Consider the following 14081-nt stretch of genomic DNA (forward strand, 5'->3'; position numbering starts at 1 on the left):
TTTGCACATAAACAAATGACCACAAAGAATACTGACAACACTGAGTACTCACTTCTGTCTATTGCGAGGACTGTGATATTGCATTGACCTCGTCTCATTTCTCCTACATCTCGGTCCAAAACTTTAATAGTTCTGACTTCACCTGATTTTTCATCTATGCTGATCCAATTACACTGGCCAGGTGGTATCCGGTAGCTGTCAAGAATAAGTTGTTTGTTTAGTTAAAAATCTTAAATATACATACATATGCATATGTATACACATGTACATGCATATATAGATACACATAATAGATATACATACACTCAGGTGTGTGCACATACACACATATACAGAGCATCAACAACTCTTTCCCTCTTCCTCTACCCTGCCCATGCTGTACTCCAAATAAACTAGTAGATAACACCGTTTCATACCATATGCCTTCACTATTTCCAGTTTCTGGATCTTCTGCAACGTATCTCCCGATACTCGTCCCAATATCCTCGCATTCTTTAACGTCGATGCGTAAGTGACAGGGTTTAAACACCGGCCCCTCATCCATATCCAGGACGTGTACTGTAACAGAGCTGGTGCTCTGGGAAAGTTGTTGGGAATGTGGCGCCAGCATGTAGGGTGCCTCGTTGTTGACTGCAATCACAAGGATCCTTTGCTTGGCGGCCTCGTAGTCCAGTCCCTGTAACGAAGGAGCAGTATTGATTCTTTTCTTTCAAACCAACACAAAACTTGCTATTGTTTTCGCTGCCCAATTATTAAATAGATAAAACCGTACCACATTTCTTTACAAAAGAAGTCAGCTCTCCTTCTGGAACATCCAGCTTGAGACACAGTAAAGGGACATGATTTTTAAAAAAATAAAAATGTTTAGTTCTAAGTTAGTCAAAGAAAAGATCCTGAGGAACTACCCCTAATAAGGTAAGCAGCACCACTGTAAAATTTTAGATTAATACTCTGATAGTTAATTACTAATAGCACTGACATAGGAATTAAATGTCAGGGAGATTTCCTCCTCATGTATCTAGTTGGCCATTATTTTAGGTGATGTATATTTCTGTTCCACCACAAGTCGATCATGCTTCTTGCTACCACCTACATTTATTTCCCAGTGAGACTTCACACATTGCAAATACATCTGAACTTGTGGGTTTAATCAATACGTATTTACCATTTACATTTCAGACACTTTGTGCAAGGGCAACGTATGCCTTTAATAGGGCTATTTATAGCCTAAAGTCCCAATATTCTTTAGACTACTACAGCATTACACTAAATATAAGAAATTTCAACTGGGTTCATATACCAGGGACATAGCTTTAGAAAAAGGTCTAAAGATTACCAGCAACAATTTTAATTGGCATCTCTACCCTTATGATTTACATCTTCAAATTTTAATATCAATCTTCTCTGCTCCTTATAAGTTACCTGTTATTGCAGTTTTACCAGATAGTGAAAAAGAAGCATGAAGAGGCAAATGGACAGGTACAGTGCTCCTTTTACTTCACATGTGTAAAGTACTGGGTATAACAAGCAACTAAACTAACACATAGTCTTATACATGGGTGGACTCCCTCACACCCTAGAAAAGCAAACCTGTACTGGCTATCCTGCAAAACAAAACCTTAAGAGTTTTATGCAGAGTTGGTAAATTTAATCAATTCCCAGACAGAACAAAACTAGAGGAGGTGCTCATTCCTCTCCTCCTTTGCCACACTCCCATTTGTGTTAAAAACCCAGCCATGATGTAACCTTCAGTTACATCCCTAAGTCTAAACAACTCCATCTCTGGAATCAGGCAAAAGCACCAAGGTCATGGTGAAAAGACAAACCAAAGGGAATTCCTTGAATTCTGCACACATAAAACTGAGGAGCACTCTGGAAGATGAGTTTTGTATGTTATGGACCCCACATGAGCTTCACTTGCCATGCATTATGCAATCAGCTCTAGAAGAGATTTCAGATTGTGAAGAAAGCATGATTTGACTGATACAGATATTCTTTGAATAAAAATGAGTTATAGATTATTGGTTTTAAAAGCAAAGCCTGAAGACACCCAAATTTTCCTCCAGTAGTTCCATTTTTACTTACCTTGACAACACACAATATTCCTTCATTTGTGTTTTTATCTGTTGTAATTTCAAAGGACCGATCATCGTTTCCTCGTATAATTTCATACACTGCTCCTGAGCCAGGTGAACCAGGTTCATCAAGATCAACAACAGAGACTCTCAGTATTTCTACATTCACTCTGTTTTCCTCCACTCGTGTTTCATACTTGGAGTATCCAAAAAAAAAAAAAAAAAAAAAAAAAAAATCAATTTAAATCAGAGACTACTGTTCCACGATGGAGGACTGAAGAACACTGTATTTAAATAAGACTACTTAAATCCAAGGGGTCAATTTACCAAGCTGCTGTAATGATTTATTTTGTTTCCATACATTGGCATATTTCCCCCACTCCTCCCTTACACTCTAAGTGAAACAGTAAACATTTCCTGCCAGCACAACTGAAATCTCAGGTCCTTCGTACACTCCAACTATCATTGACATAAAGAAGTCTGGAATTCTCCTTCCAGGAAAGGTAAATTAGCACAGTTCCCCTCTGTTACGTCAGCTATAGACACTAATTTGCATACAACAGGATCAAGCTGAGCATTAGAAAAGGCATTGGCATAAATTAAAAAAATATATATAAACAAACCACAAAAACTTTAAGAAAAGCCAAGAAGGGTGAAATACGCAGCAGAAGTGAATGAATGAGTCACATCAGCTTTCTCCCAATGGGCATAAGGCAAATGACTCAAAACAACTAACATACCAATAGGTCTAATTACCAAACAGCACAACAACCAACAGAACATTCTCAAACGTCTATATTGGCATTAACTCTCTCAGGGCATTGGGTTTCATATTTAAGGGGCTGCCCATCAGGAAATTAGAAAGAGGATTTTTTTTTTTTTTTTTTTTACCTTTTTACTGACATTTCATTGATGAAGACTTACGTGTGTCTGTTTAAAGGATGGTGCGTTGTCATTTGTGTCTTCAATTCTGATGACAACTGTTCCCGTAGTGCACAAACCAAAAGGCTGACCGGCCATATCTCTCACTTCAACTAACAAAGTGTAAGTGGATACCAGCTGAAAAGAGGAAGGAAAGCATACAGAAGTTTGACATACTCATTTTTTCAATCACGTAGTTACACACGAGAGTAGAACTATGTATTTTATTCCCGTTCCCCAACTCTGCTCCAAACTCAGTGTTCCTCTACAAAATGAGTCTATTAGCTTTGGGGCTTTTTCCCCATAGTTACAAAGGGAAAAACAAGTGAAATATTTCTCAGTGGCTAAGCGGCATGAGTTCAGCATCTGTTAGTAGTGTGTATGCTGTATCCTGTATCAAATAAAGCTTCTCACAATGTCAGCTTTATTTTCCAATACTTGAAGTTTTGGAAGATGCAAATGATGCGCTTTAATCTGGTATCTAGTTCTCCCCTTCGGCGAGGCAGAGTATTCCCTTAGGTTTCTAGCTGGTAAAGTGTTTCAGAGCATGTCTCTTATTTCAGCGAGGATGACCACAAAGGGTGTGGTGCAATCACAGCCTTTGTTTGGGCTATACGTGACAAGGCAATGCCTGCCATTGGAAGGAGTCAGCGCCCTTATCAGTTCCAAGGGGATCACTGATAAACAGTCCAGTTAAATCCCTGACTTGAGTCACAACAGCAGAAGGCTTTCTTTAGTCTTATTAATAGCTGAACAAACCAGGGAAGGGGAACCAAGGAGGAAAAGGGGGACGATGGGGGACAGACACTGGGCACAAAACAAGAGAATCTGTAAATCAAGACAGTAACTCCAGTTCTGAATACCTGGAAGTAGCATTAAGTTTCTCAGGTGGAGGAAAGAAATATCCTGTTCCACTTCATAAGTTTATCTTTAAAAGACAGAGAGTGGACCCATTTTTCAAGCTTTCCTTCCCTCAGTAGTTACTGTGATTATTTCCTTAGTAGTCACAGTAATGCTCACAGTGACTGCATTTTTCTCTTGCTAAAAAGTTGCTCAGTGTATCTGCAAGCACACAATTTTGCAACATGCTGCTAATGTGGATTTTCAGCTATGAAGTGACAGCAGTATGCCAGAATATGCCTCTTTTTATCCTCAAAAAAGATGTGCCTGTAGCAGTGGCTTTTTCTAAAATGACTGTCTTATGCTAGAAATATTTCAAAATATACATGCCTGTCAGCTTTTCTAGTGTAAACAATCTCTCACGTGATATTTTATCAGAAAAAAAACAACCAACCCAAATCCAAATGAAATAAAATCTAAAACTTCCTGTTTCTTCTTTACTTGAAAGCTAACTGATAAGAATAAATGGTTTGCACTTTAACTTTAGGAAATGTTATATTACTGTTTAGATTTCTGATATTGGGAGTTATTTCTGTTTAATATAGGACGACTAACTGCTTCCAGAAAATCTGGTTCATCTTCCCTGTAAAGAAGAAAGAAGGACCTCAAATGGAGCTTGATTAGCATGAAACAGTGGCTGATGGGATTCATGAACAGAGAAAGAATAAAAATCCACAGGAATTTCAATCCATAGGTTGAACACGAGAGCAGTGGCAGGTCCCCTCCCAAGATTAACTAGAATAAAGTAGATCTATGCAGAAACTCTTTAACTAATTACAGGTCTCTAGAAAGCTTCGGCAGCTCCTTAGAGAGGGAATCAAAAAAAAAGAAAAAGGATAACAGAAATGGTTTATCTGGTGATTCCTGTAACACCAATTCAGAGTTAAGAAGCTATTTGTGTGCACTAGATGACAGCTAAAGATGCTTCAGGAAAGATCACCTCTCTGTCCAGCTGTGGCAACAATACAGCAATGACACCCGTGTCACCGTGTAAAGAAAATGCTGGGGTTACTGGTGGAGTTTGTGACACAATGCGGTACTTCAACCAAGTATGCAGAGTCTCAGGCTCATCTCTGTCCTCTGCAGTCACTCTTCCAACAACCACACCTGTGAACACAATACAGAAATTTTTAGTTCCAGAAAAATCTGTAAATAAGAAAAAATTATTTGAACAGGTATTTCTATTTTAGATACATGAAACTAACTCTTTAGCTCTACATGAAAATAATACTAAAAACATCATAAATAGTAGTAAAAATGCAGTAATAGTGTGGAATTGCCTATTTTAATCTTCTGGTTATTTTTTGCTTCTGAGACAAAGTTGTAATTATTGCAGCTGTTAGACAGAATAATCGAAAGAAATACTAAGAGTTCCGATTTCAGTGCTTTTGACAGTGACTTCTAATTGAGCATCTGAAACACAGCTCAAGAGGAGTTGGACAGGGAGGTTTGGTGCTTTCTGACATAGTTCAAATTGTAGTACTGCCCGTTGGGGAGAGCTGCTGGACTTCATCCCTATAGCCCGAGTGGTTTTCAAACTTCACTTGAAGCTGGTAACTCACCCAGTAAGGAGCAGAGCAGCTCAGGGAATGAAATACAACTGGTGTTTTGGGGTGAATGGAAAGACACTTTGCTTCCTTTTTTGTGAAGTAAATTAAGATTTTCCCCACTCTATACCCCTAGTCTAAGAGATGAGTGAGGAATGGCAAACCATGGCTTTTGCATTCCTTATTCTCTGCTTTTGCTTTCTCCCTGCTTTTGTCCTCTGTTACAAAGACACATGAAGTCAGTAATGGGCAAGTCCCTGCCTTTTACAGGTATGGGCAGAAGCAAGATTTTCTTCAACCAACCCCCTCGAAAAGTTCATCTGCTTGGACAAACACTGTAAGCTTAATTAAAGGCATTTTACACCATAGAACACCACCAGTTTAGTTGTTTAGGGAATTAATTTGTTAAAAATTGCTGTTCTGTCAATTAAAAAATTTTATGGAAACAGGTGATTTTTGGGTAAAATGAAAATAATAATGTTATGAAGTTCTTATACCACTTTAGGAGCACTGAATTATCTCTGTTTGCAAAAACTCATTTTTTAAGCAATGCTTTTCAATATGATTGAGATAGCATTTTGGAATTTCTAATAATTAAGAAATCTTGAGCTGCTCTTTTCAAATTCAGCCATTGCTGTAAAGAAATACTCTTTAATAAACCCCAGTGAATTGATTAAAAGGCAGAACTAGACCTAGTCATACTGGTACATAAGTGAGTTGAATAGTGGTAACTGTATTCACTGATTTAAAACAATTCTTACCAGGTTTGGAATTTTCAAGGACAGAAAACTCAAAAAGGTCCTGTGTAAAATACGGAGCGTTATCATTATCATCCTCTATCCTGATTGTATGCACAAGTGGTACCTCTGGTGAATAACCATCTGGAGTGGTTGCAAAGCAAATGATCTGTAAGACATAAATTCAGTAATTTGCTTTATGCTTACGCAACATGAAGTATTGTTACACTTTCAGTTCCATGGAGGCATCAATAAAATGACACAGCATGCCAAGCACACCCTTCTCAAGACCAGGCTCTTTAGCCACATGGAAGGGGAAGTGACTGGTACCTTACAACGAAAGAAAACCTTTAAATCTTTCCAATCTTTCCCCTTTCCATTCCTTGCACTACAAATATTTGAATCACTTTCTTCCCTTCCCTCCCAGCCCCCAACACTGTCAAACACTTCTTCCAAGCTTCTTGAAAACTTTTTTTTCCAAGTGCCTAAGAGACAATCTCAGCCTTACCAAAAATTTATATAATCTAAATATTGCTATTTTGAAAAAAATCAAGAACAGCAAAGCTATTTTTCTGTTACAATATAATCTAATAAAATGCAGTAATAGGTACTGCAAGTTACCTAACTATTTAGAAGCTGTTTGTTTCTACTAACTGCCTTTTTACACTTCTCAGCCACTAGAGAGAGCAGTGTACCTTATTAACAAAATACCAAAACTGAACAGCTTGAGAAAGAGTCTCAAAAAATCACAGTCGCCTGGAGTTTCTCATCATTTTGTTTCTATGCAGACCTTTTCAACCTTCCCTGAAAACCTTTGGGATAAGTTCAAACTCTTCCCGAAAATGATGCAAATCCAATAGCTCACTACATTTATGTTGTAATTAGAGTCTAAGCAGTGAAAAGTAAAACTACTCTCAAGATCCAGATGATCGACTATTTCTTTATTTGTCACTGGTTTCATCTCTACGACACCAAGGATATTATCCAGAACAGATAGCTGATTCCAGATCTTATGTGCTCCTATTTTCCCCTGTAGCCCAGCTTTCAAATATATGCATGACAGAAAAAAAAAAAAAAGATTTACTTATATTTACATAATTTAGGCCTGTACCTGAAAGCTTGGATATTGTTCACGGTCTACTGCACGAGTAGCAAAGATATTTCCAGTTTCTCTTTCTATGTAAAACAAACCCTTTGGATCTTGATCAATTCCCGGTCCACTTGCAGAATAATAAATGGTGTAGTTCTGAGCTGTGTCTGACTGGACCTATAAAGAACATGTTTTTTAGCCCAAGTAAAAACAGCAGCATCATTCTAATACATTTTAGCCCTTTTCATTATCATATTTAGCACCAACAGGAACGCCTCAGAAAAATACATAACCAATACTTGTTTAACTTCTACTTCTTTAGCAGCTTAAAATTCACAGAATAGGAGAATAGCTTGCCATGTAACTGCTTTCCTTTATATTGTGTGTACATGAGAAAGGATAGTTAACTCAAACTCAGAAATATTTGAGAGACAGAAATATTGAACAATTAAAGAAATTTAGAGTGTGCATACAAAAATTATTTGAAATCTAATCTCTCTAGAATACTGCACATACAAGGCACATTGAAATACAGAGGGCTTATTACTTCTGTCCCTGTTCAAGAGATTTTGGTTTAATGCACTCATTGAGAAGGTGGTTTGCAACTAGGGAAGAAAAAGCAAAGCAAGGAAAGAAGGAAGGAAAGAAAGGAGACCTACCTAGAGTACAGTCCAGAGATATGCCAATTCAGATAGCCTCTCTGCATCTCACTACAAGCACCAAGGAGGTAACATTAGCAGTTATCTATTTATAAACACTCTCCTCCCCAAACTTTCCTTACCTACTGAATGCCAGAAGTTATGAAGGTAAGATTAGTAGAAGAATGATTGCTCTGCACAGACTCTGTTATTACACTTGTCTCTACACATCTGCTACCAGCCACTCTGTAATCTAGCGCAGGCCAGATGGATCTACGATAACTTTAGTTCTTGCATTTCTCTTTCACGCCTACTTGTTTTCTTACAGCAACTACTTTTCCTAATAATATAGGCCATACGCAGTCTTCAGTGCTACAGGTCTACACCCCGAACTCCAGAAAGGATATAGACATGCAGGTCAGATTTCCCCCACTTTGTGTCTCCAAAATCTTTTTCTAGGCAATGTTTTAGGGGGATTTGTTTGTTGTTTCTTTTTAATTACACACTTCACTAATTCCCAGGCCAAAGAGATCTCTTCTGATAGCAAGCCTCTCTCCTTCTTACAGCTTTTGCGTGTTTCCAGCACATCCCAACAACTACGATCACAAGTTATGTCAGCTACAAGATCACTAGATATACAGTGAACAGGACAGAACATGACAGAGGAATAACAGCAGGAACGGCATCAGTAGGGAATACAAGAGAGATCACTTTTGTTCTTCTTTTATCATAAAAGTCACATACAAAACTAGCTTGTGTCATAAAATTAGTATTCGTATAAAATATACCTGCTGTATTTGTAGTGGGAAAGGTCCCAGTGAGTTCTCTATCATGACGGATGGAATAGGGCCCCACCTTCTTTTGGTTCTCTTGAGAACTGTATCTCTAGCCTGCCTGGTCTTCTGTGTCTGGGTCAGGAAGATAAAAGACAGGTAAGAATATATCCATATATTCTTAACTGTGCATATTGTCGCTTAACTACTGTCCTGCATTTCCATCTTTTTTCCCTCTGTCCCAGTTTTCCCACTGGCTATTTGTTTTTTCCTGGTCTTAATTTCTGATTATACCTCTGATAGTATTCCAAGAGTTTTTTAATTCGTCAGAATACTTTGCACAAATAAAACTTGCTTTAATTTCTCAAACAGGGCTTTTAAGATTCTCAGTATTCCTGATCAAGCTCCTTGCTAGCATCTCCCATTTCAGAAAGGAAGTCTGCTGACTTAAGCAACAGACAGTAATCAACAACTGCTAAATAAAAATACACTCTGCACCCGAGTGCTTTGCCTGATTATCTGAATTCCAAAATTCAACTACTGTTACCCAGAATGAAGCTGTACTCTGTGAAACAGCATTTCAAGTAAGGTATCTTGAAATTAGAAGCTCACCTTTTTTTCTTCTTCCACCAAGCTAACATGTATTTTCTTTTGTACATGCTCTTGAGTGTCTTTAAGTAATACATTAAAAGTCTTTTTCTCAGCAGACAAAGAAAGGGGAGATGTTGTATACACAGAACCATCCTCTAGAATTTTAAAGTTCCCATCACTGGAACTGATAAAGTCTGCAGACGGAAGGCATTCTTTCAAATCAACTGTAATACAAAAATATTCAGAAAATAACTCAAACAGCAAAACAATAATCTCCATCACAAAACAAATAAACAAAAAAATTTTCCTAAGTAAACATTGTATTTAATGACATGTTGGAGTCTCCAAGAATTTGGTCATTCAGTATTTAAGCGTCACAAATACAGATTCTAGAACCCATTTATGCTCTCAGATTTGACCAAGTGTACACAAATTTCCACTCTTTTGTTCCTAAGTGACACAGATGCTTCACAGATGTCTTTCAACAAGACACTATTACACTGGCAAACTTATTGAATCATCAGAGATGAACTAATACATTTAAATGCAAAAAACATTGTAGACACGCTTATTATTGGATCAGTAGCTATTAGATTTGCCTTGTGCTCCATGTCCCACAAAATCAGTGAAGATGATTAATTGATGCAAATGCCCAATGGAGATAATACATCTTGGAAGTTTTGCCCTCAGGAGGAAAGCACTGACTGGTACTATGTGATTTAATAGTCTTGGGAGGACAAAGGCCCTTAAATTATGAGGCAGACAGATGGGAGAGATAAAGACTAACTCTAGAACAAATGATTGGCAATTTTTTACTATGTACATGATAGAATCCCATGCAGCTTATAGGACGTACTATGTAAGTTCCACATACTTCTCAGGTATTTTTTACTGCATTTGCTATCACTTGTGGCTAAAATAAACTTTAATGCACTTAAATAAACTTGGTTCACTAGGGAGTAATTCAGCACTACAGCTGCAGAACAGGCAAAATCAGGATAATCATAATGAACTGCAGTAGGACCACAGCACTAAGCAAGAACGATTTGGCACCCTAAAGGCCACAGACCTAAACTCCCAAATAATGATCCTTGCAGAGAACAAGATGTGTCATGTTTTCAATACTCCTTCAATGATATCATAGTTGATGGGACCTTGCACTATGAAAACTGATCGTAAAATTCCCAGAGTAGATTCAGAATTTCATCCCATGTAGATGATATTGTCAATAAACTAAATTTCATTTCTCTTTTAAGAATGCAAGAAGAGATGGAAGTATAATTTTAAATATGATGTGATTTCTTCCTTTTCTTAATTCTTTCTTTTAACCGTTCAATTAAATATTTCCTGGACTTTTTATAGTACTGCAGCAGTGATTCCTCTCCCTTATCAATCTGTGCAATGCCTCACTTAAAGGCGTCCTATACTTCTGCATACTACAGCACTGCATTTCCAAAAATATCAGATTGGAGATTTTCTTTCTGATGGTTACATGAGTCAACATTATGCTCAGTTAGCCATAGCTTTGTGGGATCTTTTTTCTTTACAGCTTCTCGTATACATTGCGTAAATCAGAAGTGTAAAAAACCTTGCAACAACCAGGAAAATCCTGACTCATTTTATTGTCAAGGTATGGTCCTTGCATCAATGCAAAACATATTGCACTTTCTTAATAAATGTTTGAGTAACGTCATTGAAGCTACAGGTATGGTCCTTGCATCAGTGCAAGACATTGCACTTTCTCAATAAATGTTTGAGTAACGTCATTGAAGCTATAAAAGTTTTGTTATATGTTTCAGAAAAAAAAATAATCAATGTTATGCAAATTCTTTCATAGCACTGTAACAACATGAAGTTTTGTTTTTATATAAATCATGTTTATTTACACAGAGAAATGCCAAAGTCTCTGAGAGCATGCTAAATACTTCAACAGCTGCAGCGACCTTCCATTTTAAAATGTAAGAGTAAGGTCAACGAACTTTCATTTTAAAGTTAAATTCCCTGAGCACTTGCATAGTGATGAACTACCAATCAATTTGATTTGTTCCTTCTGTAGGAACGTGGCTTAGGATGGCAGATTTGGAGCATGCCCCTCTGTTGTCCTGGGGCTCACACAGGGCACCTCTGAACCCTCAAAATCAGTCTGGGGCAGCACAGAACCCTGTAGCAGCTCTTCTGCCACACCTTCAAAAGCTGCCTTTCAAGGACGGGTCTGAAAAAAAAAGGAGGAGGGTGCTTTCTGGTCTCCCATATTCCTCTCCATCACCTGCACATTGCCCTAAATTGAGACCATCCAGACAGACAGGAGCACTCTCCCAAACCAATGTGCAATGCAGGACCCCTCTGCACCCCCTCTCCTTGGGTGCCCTGAACACCCCAGCGCTGCTGAGAAGTCACAGCCACGTTACACAGAACAGCAGCTTCTGGGTGCTTTGCTTGTGTGGGTTTTATCTTCTTTATTTTCTTTTCCATTATCCAAATGACTTACTGACTTCTTCATATGACTCTGTGGGTTATGGGCGCACTCTGAAATATTAAGCCACTTATTTAAATACTAAGCCCCAGACTCCAAATTTTGAAACCATTAAACTCTGACATTCTTGTTTCAAAAGAAACGCTGAAAGCTGACAATAGCTGTTTACGCAAAAGTCAAATGGATGCAGGGAGCCAGCGTTCAAATCCGTAACAAACACAGGGCGTATCCTTCATAAAAAGGCTGATCCAGCTGTTTAACTGGCTGTCCAGTCATCCATTCATTCCATTAAAAAAAAAAAAAAAAGAGTCTCCTCCACTGTTAACAGCATCTCCAGCAAAGGTGCAATGTTGTACTAAGATGGACATCTCGCAGTTTCTCACCTCTGCCAACTAACGTGTCGGCCTCTAGTTCAGAAGGAACATGAAAAATTACTTTCTTGCAAGCTTCACAGCACAAACTCAGTACCTAGAAAACAAATTAAGAAATCAGGAAAAAAAAATAATAATTACATACTATTTTGAATAATAACTACAATTACTGAAGCTGCCTTTGGTTTGTTTGCTTTTTAAGACAAGCCAGTGAAAAGGCACAGAAAGGACTCTTCAACTAAAAAAACCAAGTACTACGTAGCTTAGCACGCCAAGTTTCAAACTGGCAACAAGATCTGACCACTGCTCCTGTATCTGTCTGTCCATGGCTGGTGGGTTTTTTTTTCTAAAATCACGGCAGCACTGACATCAACAGCAAGAGTTCCCTTTAACTAGATGATTTCACCTACACTCTCGTTTTAGAAGTAGAAAGGCAAAATACAGCTTCCTCCCATAGTATTCTTGGTCAATTTAGATCCAAGGTCTCTAAGTATTAAGGTCCAACCCATCAAAACTCAGTTGGGTAGAACTGTGGTGATGCTTAACATTAAAGGGGCAAGTGTCTTATTAAACCACATGACAACACTTGCACTTACATATCGCTTCACAACTTCAAAGGGCATTCTCAACAAAACTAATTAAATCTAGCTTTGGCAATTAGATATGACAAATAAAACGTTGTGTATCACAGCAGTCCACTCCCATGTAACCACTTACAAAATGGGGTCCTCCTCAAAATTCAAATGGGTAGTAGATAACCAGACCTTTTTATAAGAAAAATCATACAGAGGTACAAAGATTCTCCTCAACACAGACCAATTTAGTCCTGACCTCAGTGTGTGTGTGTGTGTGTGTATATATATATCTTGCCTAGTTTCTATCCAGATGTTTAAAATTGTAATCCAAAAATCACACAGACAATTAAAGAAATAGAGAAATGTAAATAAACGTATTCACCCTTTTAAGTACATTTACTCTTTCAGGATGAAAGTCTAGCGAAAAGGAAAGTCATCTTTCTTTTGCACATACCTTTAGGATTAAAGGTATAAAGCAGTAAATAGCTAATGGAAATTCCAAAAATGACTTCTGATTCTTATTAAGAAAATATTTAAATAAAAACACTTTTAAATCTCTAAGACATTAGGAACTTGTAGAAAAACTATGATCAGCTAAAAACAATAAAGTTGAAATGTGGAATTCAATCACCGCATGAAGTAATTTAAGTGCTGTGTCTGCATCATAAAACCTCTTCATACTGTTCCTTATATATATACAGACGTAAAAATATTTATATGTATAACAATTTAAACATAGAAACATAGAATCATCCCTATTTATGTATTAGCAGGTACTTTCATTACTTAATAAGAAACTCTCACATGATGCACATTGTATTAATTTTTAAGTTATTAAAATCCCACCATCTTACTACATTGTTCTAAGATATTTTAAGACTCAATGACATCTAACTTCGAAATAGTAATGCCAGGATAGTCTGATGTCAGCCCGAAGAACTACTGAAGAGTAAATACGGCAGTTCTTCACGGATATCAGGAAACACCAGGTAAAAATAAGCTGTGAATGGCTTTACACAAAGGCGACACTTCAGCAGCTTTTTGAGTTTGGGTGTTCGGTTTTTTTCTACTTGACAGGGGAATTCTTTTACTTTTTTTAATTAGATGTATGAGTAAATTCGCTAGGGTTTCTTTGGGTTTTATTATGAATACCCTAGGAAAGGCAGACACGCATAATGTCTGGAATAGCAACACCTCCATTAAAATGCACATATCTAATGAGTATGAAAATAATAAATTCAGCGTTTCAGCACTACCGAGTATTTTTTTCTTTCAGGCTCAAACGATCATCCACCCTCTTTTTGTGAGCAACGATAACAGGGCAAGAAACAAAAAAATAAATCACTTTCACTCGTACACTACAAAAAAAAAAAAAAAAAAAAAAAAAAAA

The 14081-nt window shown here is 37.4% G+C and overlaps 1 protein-coding gene across 1 annotated transcript in view; it reads right to left on the reverse strand.

Annotated features, from left to right (window-relative positions):
* Positions 1-14081, reverse strand: part of DSC1 (desmocollin 1) — a 44275-nt gene that overhangs the window by 11314 nt on the left and 18880 nt on the right. The window contains exons 9-18 of the mRNA XM_014936893.1: positions 12129-12213; positions 9294-9496; positions 8697-8816; positions 7292-7447; positions 6205-6349; positions 4837-5003; positions 3000-3134; positions 2086-2271; positions 417-676; positions 53-195 (exon numbers count right to left, since the gene is read on the reverse strand). Of these exons, the coding sequence (XP_014792379.1) occupies positions 53-195; positions 417-676; positions 2086-2271; positions 3000-3134; positions 4837-5003; positions 6205-6349; positions 7292-7447; positions 8697-8816; positions 9294-9496; positions 12129-12213 (1600 nt within the window). The remainder of the gene's footprint in view (positions 1-52; positions 196-416; positions 677-2085; positions 2272-2999; positions 3135-4836; positions 5004-6204; positions 6350-7291; positions 7448-8696; positions 8817-9293; positions 9497-12128; positions 12214-14081) is intronic.

This window comes from Calidris pugnax, unplaced genomic scaffold (assembly GCF_001431845.1).
Source record: "Calidris pugnax isolate Ruff unplaced genomic scaffold, ASM143184v1 scaffold51, whole genome shotgun sequence".
In the NCBI taxonomy this organism is placed as follows: domain Eukaryota; kingdom Metazoa; phylum Chordata; class Aves; order Charadriiformes; family Scolopacidae; genus Calidris; species Calidris pugnax.